The following is a 15,768-nucleotide window of genomic DNA, read 5'->3' as shown; positions in this document are numbered from 1 at the left end:
ACTGTTTTTGGCTTGTTGCAGGAGATACTTCACATTTTCAATTCTGTTTGCGCGGACGGCAAAGTGTAGAGGAGTCTCTCCATTGTGGTCGCAGTCATACATGTTGGCCCCCCTACAACAACAATAACAGATTATGCTCAATGCGGAAATGTCACAACATGTATCCTACTAACGAAGAAAAGTAACTTTGCATGAAACAAACTCGCATAAAATAACCTTATTAAAAAAGTTTTAAAAGCAAACCAATCTAAACATAATACGAAGCACTTTGCATAAAATTTGATGTTACATATCGTGCTTTGCACGTGTACTTTATGCACAATAACAAATTCACTTTTTGAGCGTGTTTAGACACCAGAAGTTCACACACCTGTCATTGAAAATTGAAAAATCATTATTCTCTTGTCCCTGATTTTTGTGGAAAACACGTTAACCACCAGTTAACCTAAACTGCACGCAAGTCATGCTACGATTTACGGAAAATCAGCGTCTTCCGTGACGTGGATATGCTGAAGAAAATACCCGAGTCAACTGACCTTCCCACCAGGTACTCCAGTGGGGCTGTAGATTCACAGCCTGCAGCGAAGTGGATGGGTCTACGTTTAGACGTGTCCGCGATGTTGAAGTCGGGCTCCATCACCAGCAGTTGGTCTAGGAGTGCTGTGTTCGGGTTACAGGCAGCAATGTGGATGGGAGTTATCTGTTTGAGCGAATGAGTTGGTACATCACCACTTGACAGCATTTCAACTTAACATAAACAATAATAACTGAATTACTTATTCATATTAACGCCTGTTTCCTGGTCATTAAAGTCAAAGGCGTTTTGGAGGAAACCAGCTCTGACAAAATCAGTTGTGTGCCAGTCTGAAGAGTGAGTGAATTCTTCTTTTTTTTCCTCCGCTTTTAACAACATCCCAGCAATATCACAACGGGACAAACAGGAAACGGGCTTCACATATTGTACTCATGTGGGGAATCAATCCCGGGTCTTCGGCGTGATGAGTGACAGGCTAGGCTACCCCACAGCCCCTGAATGTTTCCTGAACATTCAACTCAAATAGAAAATGACGAGTGTTAGAGATGTTTTCCACACGTTGAAGAGACCAAAGTATTACAATCTGCTGAACTTGGAGCTCAAACCTAGAGTCATTAGATTCTTCCACAATTAGCATACATATACCACATCAATACCATAGAATAAACAGTCACAACTATCTGTCAATGATAATTGTCCTGGGAGTAAACGACCAAACTTACGTGAAAGGTATGACAAGATCACTGAGAATCAGTATTGACACTATTTGTTCATAAAGTACTTTTTAACACAAGCTGGCACACTCCAGACCTGAGATGTTCCGGGTACATACGTAACCAGATAAATAAAACAGTAGGTCTAGACACCATTAAGAGAATACACATCCTGAATAAAGTCCGCAGTCTGTCGTTACCTAAATTGAAAATCACCTTTTTAACCAGTTTGATTCCCCGCTTGACTTGTGATGGAGGGCAGTTAGTCAATTCCTTCTCTGACGAGAGAACCTGTGGCCAAACGAGAGTGAGTGAAAGTACGAGGGTTTAGTTTAACACCACTTTGAACAATAATACAGTAAAATGACCGATTTAGCAAGATATGGGAGGGAACTGACACACTGTACCTCACTTCAGGTATATGACTGAAAATACCTTGCTCATGTTTTGTGTCTCCGCTCTGTCGGGACGGTGATATCAAACAGTGCAATGTGTGGAAAAGAAAACAATATTGACTAAATTCGATACGCATATACGCATTAACAAACCATGTGTAAAATTAAGGAGCGTCCCTGCATTCATTGAAGTCTTCCCCCTCCCATGAAACATCAAATTAAAGCCCCATGTTACTGATCTTCAACTCTTGAACACTACAGTTACATCAAATTACACAAAGGATTTTTTTATAGTTATCATACCATCAAAGATTGCCATAATGGTGAGAAAACGATGTGACATAGAATGTTGTTTTTCAGTGTTATTTTACTAACAGGTTACATGGCAAAGTGATTCCACATATGCAGCACCTCCTATCAGTCTGGAGGCAGTTTCGTAGAAATAACTATCAGAGATCCAGTGGTGCAGTTTAGCATACACCACACACAGAAACACCTCTGTCCATACAATCACTGCTTTATTCCATTAATATCTGATCCATTAATAAAGACCATTTTTCAAAGTTTTTGGTATGACACAGCCTTGGGTTGAAACAGTTCTGCTCTCCTGAACGACATTCTATTGACAAGACTAGTGAGGTGGATGTGATTCTTACCGCGTAGTGAAGACTGGACAGTTTTCTGAATAGTTGTGGATGTTCCTTTCTTATGTTCTGCATGATTGCTTCAGCAAGTTTGTAATGCCCATGCTGAAGAGCCACATCGATGTTCGTAAGCGCCTGTTCATACTAAAGATTAAACAGAAAATACCAGTAACTCCAGGGTTAGAAAATCCATATAATTGGATGCCAGGTAGGAGAGTTAGGATCGTAAAGAATTAAGAGTACGTGTAAAACTGATAATTTTCTAAATCTTCAATGACATGAAGCTAATGACACATCTCACCTTGAATGAGGAAAACGTCTTTGTTACAATAACAAATCAAATTTACCTCAGTGTAAAGATTGTTGAAAAATATCAATGATACCAGTTTCAATTCATTTATTTTGTTTTAAAAACACTACATGATTACATGTAGATTACCTCTCCACTCAATATTCAGGTTCATTTACCCAAAGTGCTATATTAAGCCAATATAAAATTTTGAATGGAACGTCGTATTTTAACACTTCGCTCACAACTCCCACAGGTCGTGTTGTATGTCATTACGCTGTATCACGACAATCGTAATTATTCGTCCATAGCGTCAGCTTGTGTTTGACTGTCACCGCCACCTTCAACCGAATGCCCGCCCCTTTATGAATATTGTCTTTATTACTGCGTCAACAACTGGTACGTACTGTAGAGTAGCCCATTTTCGTCAAAACATCTTTCATGGTGTCGAAATCGATACCGGCTGCTAACATTTGAGTCATGATGGATGATGGAAGCCTCTGCTCTTGCATATCAGACAAATCCTGCAACCAAATGCATAAGTTTTGAAATCGGCCTAGTGAAAATGGTGGCCTCACCATGGGGATGCTAGTATATAACAGTTGCCCATTGTCCTGTCAGTGTGTTATGACAGCATGGGGATTTATCCATTTATTTTTTTTTTTTATTTATTTATTTATTTATTTATTTATTGTTATTTCGATTTTTTTTTTAAATTTTTGTTGTTTATTTATTTTTTTTTTTTTGCCTCTAAGAAGTCTGTAATGTTGATTCGATAATGCTACCACAACAGGAATACTGCTGGAATATAGTGGAGATACAGCTGTACCTTTGTTGCGACACTGCTGTGACGTTACAGGAATATTGCTGTGGTACTGTGGTGACAGTTGTTACAATGAGGGAATATTGCTCAAATAGATGTGATACTGCTTACCTATTATTGGAACATTTGCTATGAAATTACAGGGATACGGTGATGAAAGTTGTTATATTGCAGGAATAGTGTTTACATAGCTGTAATATTGTTGTGACATTGCTGGAATGCAGTTTGACTATTGATGTTATGTTTTTGCAATATTGCTACCAAGCACTAAACAGTCGTCTCCCATTCATACCTTCTGGGTACTTTCATTAAACTGACCATTCCAACTTCTTAACATCCTATGCACTACTGTCACCTACCTTTGTAAGGGCATTGATCCCTTCTTTATTGCCCCGACTGTGAGCGACATCCAGTGATCTAAAGTGTAAAACACACAAAATCAACAGTAGAATAAGGGGTGGAAACTGTCCGAAGTTATCACTGGAGTATCCATGTCACAAATCTCCCAGCAATTATCCTCTGTTTCAAGTCTGCATTCGGTGCACCATGCCTTTCTTCCCAGGTATTCAAGGTCAGAATAAATCCACAACCAGTGATTGAAAACAGTTGAACAATTTGAATAGTAATGACTGAGCAATGGTCAAAGGATGGTAATGGACAGAGGTCTTTCTATATAATTTGAACCCTTTTGCACAGAACAAGAGGTCATCTTTACGGGTGAGGTTCTATCTTCACTGGTCCAGTGTTTTCGGAGGGGAAGATGTACTGGAACCTGAAGACATGTAGTTTGAGAGAACTGAGGAAAATGATCACACTGAAGACTAAATAGCAGTCAAATTTCATATTAAACAAATAAAATGTAGCACGAGTACTAACATCCTATTACGTTTTCGAAGGAAGAAGCTGAATAATGGATATTGAAAGTATCAGTTATCATTTTCGTTGAAGTACAAAGATAGGTTTAAGGTTAAACTTTAAAGAATCAGAAGAACTTAGCAAATATCTGGAACCTCACTAATAACTACACACATACCAAATTGTCATTCTTCGCACAAAGTCGTCTGTGATAATTGGTGAAAATATATTTGAATTTTTCAGCTTCCTTGGTCCTGTGGTTCTTAAGGAGAACATGTTTGTGGTGCACGATGCACAACACAACATGGATGCCAGGCTAACAAATCAGGACATAAACTCACGAGAGATGTGTTTCTCCTCCTTTCTGAATCCAGTTTCTGTTTTAGTATACTTTTGGAACAATGTTTCAAATTATATACATTTTATTGTATTATGTTTCCTTGCTTGCATTTGTGTCGTTAATCTGTGCTAAATTTACTTGTTTTATGTTTGATAATAGGCTCATTCTTGTCTGGTAAACCTGGAACCTTGAAAATTTATCCCTGCGGACTTACGATCCAGTCTCTAGTTTTGCAACATTGACTTTGTCAGGCAACGTGCGTTTCTTTCGTCTTTCCAAGGTGCTGTTGTCACTCCCGAAGTAGTCCTTATAGAGGATCTTCATGGCCTCTTTGTCCTTCAAGGTCACTGCCAGGTCTAGTGCTGTCGTCTCATCAGCAGTACTCCGATAATGCGAAAGCTGAAATTGTAAGCAGGAACATCACGAAACAAAATCGAAAAAGGTAAAATCTAAATTGTCTTTGAAGTGAAATACTGAAATAAGTAACACAAATTAAATTACTTACGGTTGTGTTTAAATGGAGACGATTGTTAGTGAGGTCTAAAGTAATGGTTGGGCAAATCTGCTTCAAATTCACTTATTTGACAAGTCATTTGTTTGTAAATTCATTTCCTTAACTTCCACCTGACACAATGACATAATTCTTTATGATTTAGGTTTAAAGCATTTTCGATTTTTTGGAAATTTACGTTTTTACAAAATCAATCTATTCAATCAACAACCCTTACGTATCTGATCTTTTCCGTATCCTTGATCAACTTCTCAAGCAGTTTGTAATCCTTCATGTAGACAGCTCGGAATGCAAGTCTGGAGTGGGCGTACTTGGACACAAAGGGCACTGATTTGCTGTATACAAAAGGTGTTTTTGAGTTGATCTTACACAAATAAACAAACGGTGAAATAAAATCTAAATAGCTAAATAAATGAACCGTTTATGTAAAACTTACTTTGTTTCAAAGAAGGGGTCTTTTCTGAACACGGGGACAGATGGATTTGGATGTAGAGTTAGATGATCTGACTTTTTGGCAACTTTCTTCTTAGGCTCTGAAACAAAACCCCTCTTCTAGAGGACTCAAGCCATATCTAAGAGTGATCATTAAGCAATATACTCCTGATATAAGGTACAACAGGGTACTGACACACAACGATACAGTAAATTTCAGAGGCATAAAGTAGTAGTGAGGAGGTCCTTATGTTACAAAGATGAACTAACACCAGGAGAGCGACGTATCACTGGGACCCTGCACGAGGAGGTAGTATGAAGGTCCTGGTGCCTGCATTCGTGCATGCGTGCATCTTAGCAACATTCGACCCGTGAAGGTCCGGGGTAGAATAGGCCTTTAGCAACCCATGCTTGCCATAAAAGGCGCCTGTGTTTGTCGTAAGAGGCGACTAACGGGATTGGGTGGTCAGACTCGCTGATTTGGTTGGCACATGTCATCGGTTCCCAATTGCGCAGATTAATGATGTTAATGTTGTTGATCACTGGGTTGTCTGGTCCAGACTCGATTATTTACAGACCGCCTCTATATACTGGAATAGTGCTGAGTGCGGCGTAAAACTAACCTCCCTCACTCACTCTTAGCAACATTCAAGCAGTATCATGGCAGGCGACACCAGAAATGAGCTTGTACCCATGTGGGGAATAGTACTCTCCAACAAGCATCTACTTTGGATTGTTTCTTGAAATATTTGTCTTCGTTTATTGTTAGGAGTAATCCCAGTGAAAATTCAATAGATGATGAATTTTGCGTTAACGACTTGGCTATCCCACCACCCATAAGGATACTACAAGGGGGTATTAGCACAATGAGGTGGTATTACAGTAAACTTTGGTCGTAAAGGTCTCAAAGGGCCCAATATTTTCAGCTTGGTAAGGATATAAAAGAATATAATTTCACCTTTGTTTTCTTTCGGCTCCGTCTTGTCTTTTTCTCCTGATGTTTTCTTAGACTTGGGTATGTTTTCCTTTTTTTCCTTTATCTTTTCCTTCTTCCTCTTTGAATCTTTCTTGGTTTTCCCCTCAATCTTTCTCTTCCATGCAAGAGGTTCAATCTGCACAACTTCTTCAACTGCAAGGAAACATCAGACATATGGTACAGCACAATTACTGAGATATGCAGGACGAATGTTTTAAGGTGTTTTAGATTGTCCCAGAACACGGGAACAGAATGTTTTGGGTGTATACTTAGTTGAGCTGACCTTTTGGCGACTTTCCTCCTTGGGTCTGTACTAAAACTCATAAAACTTTTGTATGACTCAAGCGCTGTTTAAGAGTGAGTATGAAGTAAAAAAATCCTGGTATGAGGAAGAGCTGAGTTGAGTTGATCACGTCGCATTGTTTAAACCATATAGCGATAAGACCAAGCCAAGTCCGCATGCGTATACATCTTTTAAGTACAAAGTTCAAATGAGTTTCCCAAAAACAGTTTTATTGATTACATTACAAGCAGAAAAGTCATAGCACCAAATGTAAAATCAAACAATTCATATTACCCACTGTTACGATTTATGATACAGGTCAGTTTCCCTGAAGTAGTTAACAGTGAGAGGGCTGCTCACGCGGGAAAACAGAACTTTCAGATTATCGCTTCAGAATGGATATCTCTTGCATTTGAAAAGTACACACAGTATACAATAGAGTTCTAAACTGTTCGGGCAGACTCGAAGTGAAAATTTGAAGTGCCTCAAGGCAAGGCAATAAATCTGTAACAAATGATGTTTATGGAATGGTTCTGCTGTTTGATTTAAGTCCAGACTACGGAGAATGGAACTATTGTCTGGGATTTTTGAAGAGACAGTCTTGGATCCGATGACTGTGGCAATGTGAAAATAGATGTATGTGAAAAGTACCTGGAATACAACTGGATTTTTTCCGATTTTGTCTTTAAGTAATGTCTCCATAACATGGAAATCTCATCGATCTGTATGAAGTCTTTTCATTTTGTGGCGGTTTATACCACTACCTTCAGTTTTGCAAATAATTGTGTTCTCTTGATTTTATCATTTTGTCCGATAATTTGAATATTTTCTTTTGCAAAGGTACTAACCTTGAACAGCAACATGCAGTTAGAAATGAATTCGGGATTCGGGATTTATCTGAATACTTTTTCTTCACATTCTAGACTCAAATCCTGAATATGAATTTCTGTTCACACTCCAGATTTTTCTTTTCTAGATTCTGCATTACATTATGTCTGTCTGTCTGTCTCTGTCTGTCTGTCTGTCTCTGTCTGTCTGTATGTATGTATGTATGTATGTATGTATGTATGTATGTATGTATGTATGTATGTATGCATGTATCTCTGTATGTATGTATGTCTGTATGTATCATATATACGTCTGTATGTATCTCTGTATGTCTGTATGTATCTCTGTACGTATGTCTGTACGTATGTCTGTATGCATGTCTGTATGAATGTCTGTAGATATCTCTGTATGTATGTATGTATGTATGTATGTATGTATGTATGTATCTCTGAATGTATCTCTGTATGTCTGTATGTATCTCTGTACGTATGTCTGTCTGTCTGTATGCATGTATCTCTGTATGTATGTATCTCTGTATGTATCATATATACGTCTGTATGTATCTCTGTATGTCTGTATGTATCTCTGTACGTATGTCTGTACGTATGTCTGTATGCATGTCTGTATGCATGTCTGTAGATATCTGTAGATATCTCTGTATGTATGTATGTATGTATCTCTGAATGTATCTCTGTATGTCTGTATGTATCTCTGTACGTATGTATGTATGTATGTATATATATATGTATGTCTGTCTGTATGTATGTATGCATATGTGTATGTATGTATCTCTGTATGTATGTCTGTGTGTATGTCTGTATGTATCTCTGTGTGCATGTCGGTATGTAGCTATGTATGTATATGGCTGTATGTATGTCTGTATGTATCTCTGTATGTATGTATGTATGTATGTATCTCTGTATTTATGTCTGTATGTATCTCTGTATGTATCCACGAATGTATCTATGTATCTACGCATGTATCAGTGTACCTATGCATCTATGCATGTATTTATGTATCTATCCCTGTATCTATGTATGTATCTGTGTATCTATATATCTATGTATATATGGACATTTTTTTCAGATTCGTGATTCAAATCTTAAAAACATGAAGACAAAAACATACGTTTTTCTGTGTTTCCACCTCAAGTTAGACTTTTCTTCATGCTCTGGTTTCGGCATTTGAATCCCGAATCTGAAATTTTTTTTGGGATTCGGGATGCAAGTCCCGAATCTGAATATTTTGTTCAGATTCGGAGTTATGACCAACAGTGTCAATATGCATTATCTCACCCCTTCTAAGGTACTAGGGGCCGCTAGTAAACCTGGGTATCGTAAAAACATGAACACCTAAACCTACATTTTTCCATATTTCAGTCTCAAGTTAGACTTTTCTTCATATTCGGGTTTCGGCATTTGAATCCCGAACTGAATATTTTTTCGGAATCGGGATCCCGAATCTGACACACGACTAAGATTCCACACTTCCAGGGCCACTAGTAAGGAATCTGAACGTACAAACATTGGAAAAGATCTTGGGTGATAACTGGTTAAAAAGAAGTTTATTGTGGGTTAAATACGGTAGAGCTTGCCTACTGCAGCAAAGGTGTTTTGCACGTGAGATCTGTGCTTGGGCCACGTGGCGAAGGTGACGTGGTGAGATTGAGTATGAGTTCGGTCATTCGAGGTCTTCGTACAACACGGCGAGCACCTTTCTTAAATCGAGTGTACTGGAATATGTTACAGTTATGAAAGTTTCAGTATTGAATCTTCAATCCATATGGATAATACTGGATTGCAAGCCGGATGGTTCATGTACGCAGTATTGCTATTTGTAATAGCAGTGAAGTACTGAGGTTCGGATGTAAGGAGGAGCGGTCTCACCTGATGTGATCTTACATGACATGGAGCGACCTGGAGATGGGACCTGACCCGAAATCGAGGATGCAAGGAATTGGAGATATGTATTTTAGTTTCATATCTTGCATTTAAATACAAACATGAAGAATAATAATGAAACAAATATTGCATGAAAATATGTAGTATACTTCATATACTAGTATGCGTATGCAGTTTTTTCTGGTGTTGAATTTGCTTATTTTCCAGGTACAGGTTGAAGGTGCAGACGAGATGTACTATAGTACTCTGTCGGCTCTTTGTATGCTCTGCATTAATAAAGCTGCTCGCCCGTGGGCTGCGGTAGGCATTACCCATGCGAAGTATTTTGTTGTACATGAATAAATATTTTACGTTCGTTTTATCGAAGAGAATTAGAACATAGGTTAAAGAAATTGCACCCATGTGGGGAATAGTTCCCGGAACTTCAAGAGATATGTACTATAGATTGTTGTTTGAAAACTTTGAACCTCATTTTAGTTTGTCTTCCTTTATTGATAGCAATAATCCCAGTGGCTATTCGATAGGTGATGAAGTGGGCATGAAGAGCAAACGCTTTAACCACTTGGCTACCTCACCACCCTCAAGGAGGTATTGGCACAATGAGGTGGTATTGCAGTATGCTATGCTGTAACGGACTCAAAGGACCCATTAGTTTCCGGTTGCCATAACCTTTGTTCATTCATGCACATTTTGACTAAAATATTAATCAAGTGTACGGGACGAAAAGAATACGGTTCCTTATATGAGTCAGTTTCTTTTAAATGTGTTGTTTGCATACATACTGGTACGAGAAGGCGTTGCTGCTGTGATATATTGATACAGGTATGTATTTGTACAAGAAGGTGCTACTGCAAGGAAAAATTGGCTCAGGGATGTCCAGGTACAAGGCACTGCTGCACAGGTACAAAAAGTGAGTATGGTTTAAGACATGTGGCAATACCCCAGCAATAGCACGGCAGGTGGCAAATGCTTTCACATATTGCACCCATGTGAGGAACAGATCCATGTACCAGGATCTTCAGGTGTTGTTGGCAGGTATGGACACAAGAAAGTGCTTTTGTAAGGTCGTATTGGCACTATCAATGCCTCCTTGCAGTAGTATATATCCTCCGTGCAACAGTATCTTCTTGTACAAGTATATATATATATATATATATGTGTGTGTGTATTGACACATGGAGGTATTGACAAGAGGAGTGCTGGTACACTAGCATACACTTGCTGCAATACTTAGAAAAACACATTATCATCAACATCAATCAGAAAGCGTGAGATTTCCCCTATACGCAATTCCACACACTTCACTGAAATATGAAAAAAAGTATGTTCACCTTTCTTTTCCTTCAGCTCTTTCTTCTTTTTCTCTCCTGATGTTTTCTTAGACGTTGGTGCCTTTTCCTTTTTTCCCTTTATCCTTTCTTTCTTCCCCTTTGAATCTTCATTGACTTTCTTCTCTGTCTTCCTCTTCTTTGCAGGAGGTTCAATCTGCACAACTTCTTCAACTGCAAGGAAATATAATACACATGGTACAACAGTCAGTGATGCCTAACATATCCTATTTTAGCGTACATTAAGGACTTCCTGTCATTAATCAGAGGGGAAATATTGGCACTGCCATACATAACAATCTGAAAAAAGTTCATTACGGCTGAACCAATCTCAGTCACGTTTCTTCTATGTGATCTAAGATGTGTTCCTGAATAGTCAGTGGACGGAATAGCTAAAGAAACATGACATCAGTCTGAATGTTTGCTTGTACTGTGACAACATTTAGCTCTTAATTTGACTGACCAAAGTCTGGCTTGGTCACAATGAAGAATTATCGCCCCTTACTGTCACTGTCCACGTCATCAGCAGCTATGTTTCCCTTAGTTACATCCTCCACAACCTTCAACAGCTTATCAGCCTCCAGACGATCTTCATCACACAGCAAATACACTTTTCCTAATTTTGATACACGAACATTAAACAGAATGCACCCAGGATCAATCTTATCTGCATAGTCCAATAAATAGTCATTAGTGTGAGATGCATATTTCGGGGACAACCAGCGGATCTTGACAGTCTTGGTTGTGTTGTAAACATTGGTCTGAAGGCGACACAGAAACCAGCCTCCTAGAAACAAGCAAAACAATGTGAGTGACCTGGGGCAAATTAAACAGCACTTCGTAACATCATTAGAGGGAAGGAAAGGTCTTAGGTCATTGGTGACAGTAATTTCCTATATTCAGCAAAACTAAGCACCAGTATGGCGCTGACTTCCAAACTTTCAAGTTCTTTATCTTAAACTTAACATTTTGGTACATAAGCTTATATAGTTACTCCTTGAAGGAGGAGGATACCTATAATTAAGAAGTTGGGATTTATAAACTTAAACTAATCTCTAAGATTCAGGCATATTTTCCAAATTTGTTCACCAAAGGTACCAAGGTGAAATCCAGTTTACGTTCCTGAAGCATTTCATGTAAAAGCAAATGTTTCCTAAATGTGGGATCCTACATATCTTTTAGCGGCCAACCAACGGTTCCTGGTTATATTTCACAAAGCAGGGGACAAATCTGACAATGGGAGAAGTTCGGAAGTTGGCCTTTTGATGCTACTTACCATCTTCATTCCTGACAGTAACATAGGTACCTCTAAGGTACCACAGTGTTTTCTCATTCAGGTTCTTTGTCACCTTCTTACTCGGTGTTGTCACTGATGGGTGTTTGGCAGTCAAGGATGGTGCTCGACCGGCTAGAACAGGTTTTGATGTCAAGGAAATATTTTTACCAGCTGATGATATTTTTTTGGACAATTTCTTAGTTGGTGTTGATGCAGATGCATCAGATTCTGAGGACTTCTTTTTTTCAAATGTCGCTCGGCGGGACGTCTTTTTAGTCGCTGAATCTTCACTGTCCAGCTGAATGGTGGGTCGTCTTGACAATCGCGATTTGTTGGAAGCTGACCTTCGTCGCAAGTCTGACGTTCCTGCAGTTGAGTTATCCTCATCATTCGTATCAAGTTTTTTGGTGGACTGACGAGACAAAGAAGGACGTCCATCAGCTTTATCCGTCTTGTCCTCTTTTTCACTGGTCTGTTTCGTGATTGATAGTCTGCTAGACAGTCGTTTAACCTGGAGAAATATGAACTGTGTGAATGACATCAACTTATAGCCACATACTCTACAGTGGTATGTATTCGGAACATTTTACATTTTTCAGATTGGTATCTTTCAGATATTACATCTGTGCAAAGTTACATCAAAGCATTTCATTAATTTCATCAGAACTACGAACACTTATATTGGGAGCACTGTCACATCAAATGTGGTTCACAAAAAGAGTGAGTGAATGTTATCATTGCTCTCAACAGTATTTCAAAGCAAGTTAGATAACAACTGGCAATATGATCAAAGGGATGAAGGCCCTGGACATATACCATTGACAAACCACAAATTTAAAGAGGATGAATTTTGGATTCAGACCACTGACCATCATATCCTATCGTGTCTAAGGAACATGTGTCTACCCGATAATTATGGCGACAATGGTGACTAAGGAACTCACTCTATCACAAGTTCTATACATAGATGTGACTGCACAATAGAATGTAATAACAGTAGAAAAGCACTTGATTGTTTTACATAGGTCCACACGTACTCACCAATGAAGGAATCATGACTGAAAAGGGTAATGACAAAAGTCACCAGTTCCAAAGAACTTTCCACTTCATATTCTCCAAAGCAATGTCTTATATCTGAAAGAAAAAAGACAGTATCAACCAATTATCGCTTTGTAATCTAAGACTAACATGCACAACATAAAGCTACCAAAACTAATGTGGAGGAACAGAAATTAAATTCAGTACTTCAGACCATATTACATTTATCCTTCACAAACGACGTAACATTAATTTCTGAGACATTTTCACCTTGTACAAAATGCAAACTGATTTAAACTGTATGACATAATTGTTTGAAGAATGTGGACGATTAATCATCAGCTGCTTTTCTGTTTATGCATTTTACACAATTCAGGAAGACAAGATCATCTAAGATAACTGATAATTATTACCAATTAAGAACACATGACATGACAAATTTGATATGGTCATGGTATCAAAACAATAACCAAATTTCACGCAAATCTTAAATCCATTTACTACCCTACCTCTTGTTCGTCATACGCTAGGATGCCCATAGGCTAATTTGCAAGTCTTGTGGAATACATGTATTTATGTGGGGGGGAATATCCATCATAATCAGCATTCTACTTGATGGCAAATATGTCTCCGGCACTAACGACTTACATGTACCATTAAGTAACCTTGTAACCTCCAGTGAAAACCTTGATGATTACAACCACATAACTTTCCAAACGTCAGTGCCAGTTTAGGCACTCTGCGATTTCTTGTATTTACTTAAACTGACATACTTTGATAATTTTACTGATGATAAATGTAGTGCTATTAATGGCAGTCATGACTGGCGTCACATGCCTTATTTTTCATTTGGTTCGATGTGAAATAGTTGGTTTCTAGTATTTTTTTGACGAGGAAAATTATGTTTCTTGTGCTCTTTGGAAATTACTCAAGCGCTGCAGTCTGTCTTGTTACATTTGTCAGGGGGCATTCCTTTTTACTTTAGATCTTACTTTTCATTTACGTGACTAGATTTAGATGCCAAAATTATGGTATTGCTATAGAAACTGGTAGCTACAATAAGAATACAGAATTTAAGGATGGGATTTGTTTATTTTGTAAATTTAAGGAAAAAATATTTCATTGCAGATGAGCTTCTTAGAAAGAAATATATATACCTGCTTATACTCTATGTTAGGTCTCATTATGTGTCGAAAGATATGGTGAATTTACAGACATCATGCAATGTTTCTACCTTGCATTGTACATGTTTGTATCTATATAAAGTATGGAAATTGAGAGCCAACACTATTAACCCACCAGTGCTTAGCCTTGCAGTTACTAAAGGTACACAGTAACGTCTCTACCCTGCATAGTATGTAATTGTATCTATATATAGTATGGAACTTGAGAGCCAACACTATTAATCCATCAGCACTTTGTCGTGCAGGCATTACGGGTACACTGTAATGTTTCTATCCGGCTTATTATATGTTTGTAAGTATGTTCGTAAGTATGTATCACGGGCCCAAGGCCTCTTTATTGAATAGATCTGTCTGTCAACCTATCTCCACGGTATATGAACACAAACACCCTTAATATGAAGTAGAGACGCATGTCAATGTAACCTGTATATCAGTAGCAATAAAAGGTACACAAAGTGACACACCCTCAAGAGCAAAACAAAGAGAGCACGACGGACTTAACACTATTTGATGGAACCTTTCTCAACCATGCACGCACAAGTTCACGCACAACAATATTGCCTGCAAAATGCTATGGCTACCTGTGTGTCTGAGTTTTAATAGAATTGTGCCCAGTCGATCACGGAAGGTAACACATTTTGCATGCTGATGTCTCGGTCACTTACACAGCGGTGTTATGAAGTAAAAGGTGCACAAAGTGCCACACTCCCTCAAGGGCAAAACCAGGGAAGACGACTGTTTAACTGCTTGGTCAAATAACCTTTCTCAACCTTGCACACAACAATATCAACTACAATATTCTGTGACAACCGTTCCGTCCGAGTTTTAGCAGAACTGTGCCTCGCCGATCACGGAAGGGAACACATTTTGTGTGTTAATGCAGCTCTGTCACTTACATACTTAGGATTACATGTGATGAGTGTAGCATTTGTGGTTTCGCCTTACCTATTGGAGCTGTGTTTCCATACAGTAGTCGTATTTAGAAACTGTGAATGAGACATCTCTACAAAGCTTATACCTCCATTGCTAGCGGAAGTACTGAGTGGTAGGGTATTTATATCGACTTGAGTTCGCTGATTGGATCGAATGCCACAACTGGCATGTCACAACTCGTCCATTGTTGTCCACCTCCCGGAAAATAAACAGCGATTCTTGAATGGTCATGGAGAGTCACAGTAGTACTATACAGTTCAGTTTTCAGCGGGAGAATGTCGCCTTACTTTGCTGTTCGGGACCTGGGTTTTAAAGCTTTACGGGAAGCTAGTATACCACCTTGGCCGACGTCCTGACGCGACAACCCACCGCTGTGTCTTTATGTGTTTTGATTGTTTGACTTTTAACACCGCAAAAACTATTCCAGCTATATGGTGGGGGTCTGTAAGTAATCGAGTCTGGACTAGGCAATCCAGTGATCAAC

The 15,768-nt window shown here is 38.7% G+C and overlaps 1 protein-coding gene across 3 annotated transcripts in view; it reads right to left on the bottom strand.

Annotated features, from left to right (window-relative positions):
- The window catches only part of LOC137291494 (poly [ADP-ribose] polymerase tankyrase-like), a 47,979-nt gene extending 32,567 nt beyond the window's left edge, over window positions 1-15,412 (bottom strand). For all 3 annotated transcript variants that reach the window (XM_067822852.1, XM_067822853.1, XM_067822854.1), the window contains exons 1-15: window positions 15,297-15,412; window positions 13,171-13,263; window positions 12,130-12,640; window positions 11,359-11,640; window positions 10,857-11,027; window positions 6,496-6,666; window positions 5,542-5,638; window positions 5,323-5,440; window positions 4,809-4,993; window positions 3,759-3,816; window positions 2,984-3,100; window positions 2,300-2,431; window positions 1,465-1,539; window positions 537-700; window positions 3-112 (exon numbers count right to left, since the gene is read on the bottom strand). In XM_067822852.1, coding sequence (XP_067678953.1) covers window positions 3-112; window positions 537-700; window positions 1,465-1,539; window positions 2,300-2,431; window positions 2,984-3,100; window positions 3,759-3,816; window positions 4,809-4,993; window positions 5,323-5,440; window positions 5,542-5,638; window positions 6,496-6,666; window positions 10,857-11,027; window positions 11,359-11,640; window positions 12,130-12,640; window positions 13,171-13,185 — 2,206 coding nt within the window. In that variant the 5' untranslated portion in view covers window positions 13,186-13,263; window positions 15,297-15,412. The remainder of the gene's footprint in view (window positions 1-2; window positions 113-536; window positions 701-1,464; window positions 1,540-2,299; window positions 2,432-2,983; window positions 3,101-3,758; window positions 3,817-4,808; window positions 4,994-5,322; window positions 5,441-5,541; window positions 5,639-6,495; window positions 6,667-10,856; window positions 11,028-11,358; window positions 11,641-12,129; window positions 12,641-13,170; window positions 13,264-15,296) is intronic.
- Window positions 15,413-15,768: the final 356 nt, after the last annotated feature.

This window comes from Haliotis asinina, chromosome 7 (genome assembly GCF_037392515.1).
Source record: "Haliotis asinina isolate JCU_RB_2024 chromosome 7, JCU_Hal_asi_v2, whole genome shotgun sequence".
Classification (NCBI taxonomy): Eukaryota; Metazoa; Mollusca; class Gastropoda; order Lepetellida; family Haliotidae; genus Haliotis; species Haliotis asinina.
The sequence above is the reverse complement of the archived record's forward strand: the minus strand, read 5'-3'. Positions and strand labels throughout refer to the sequence as shown.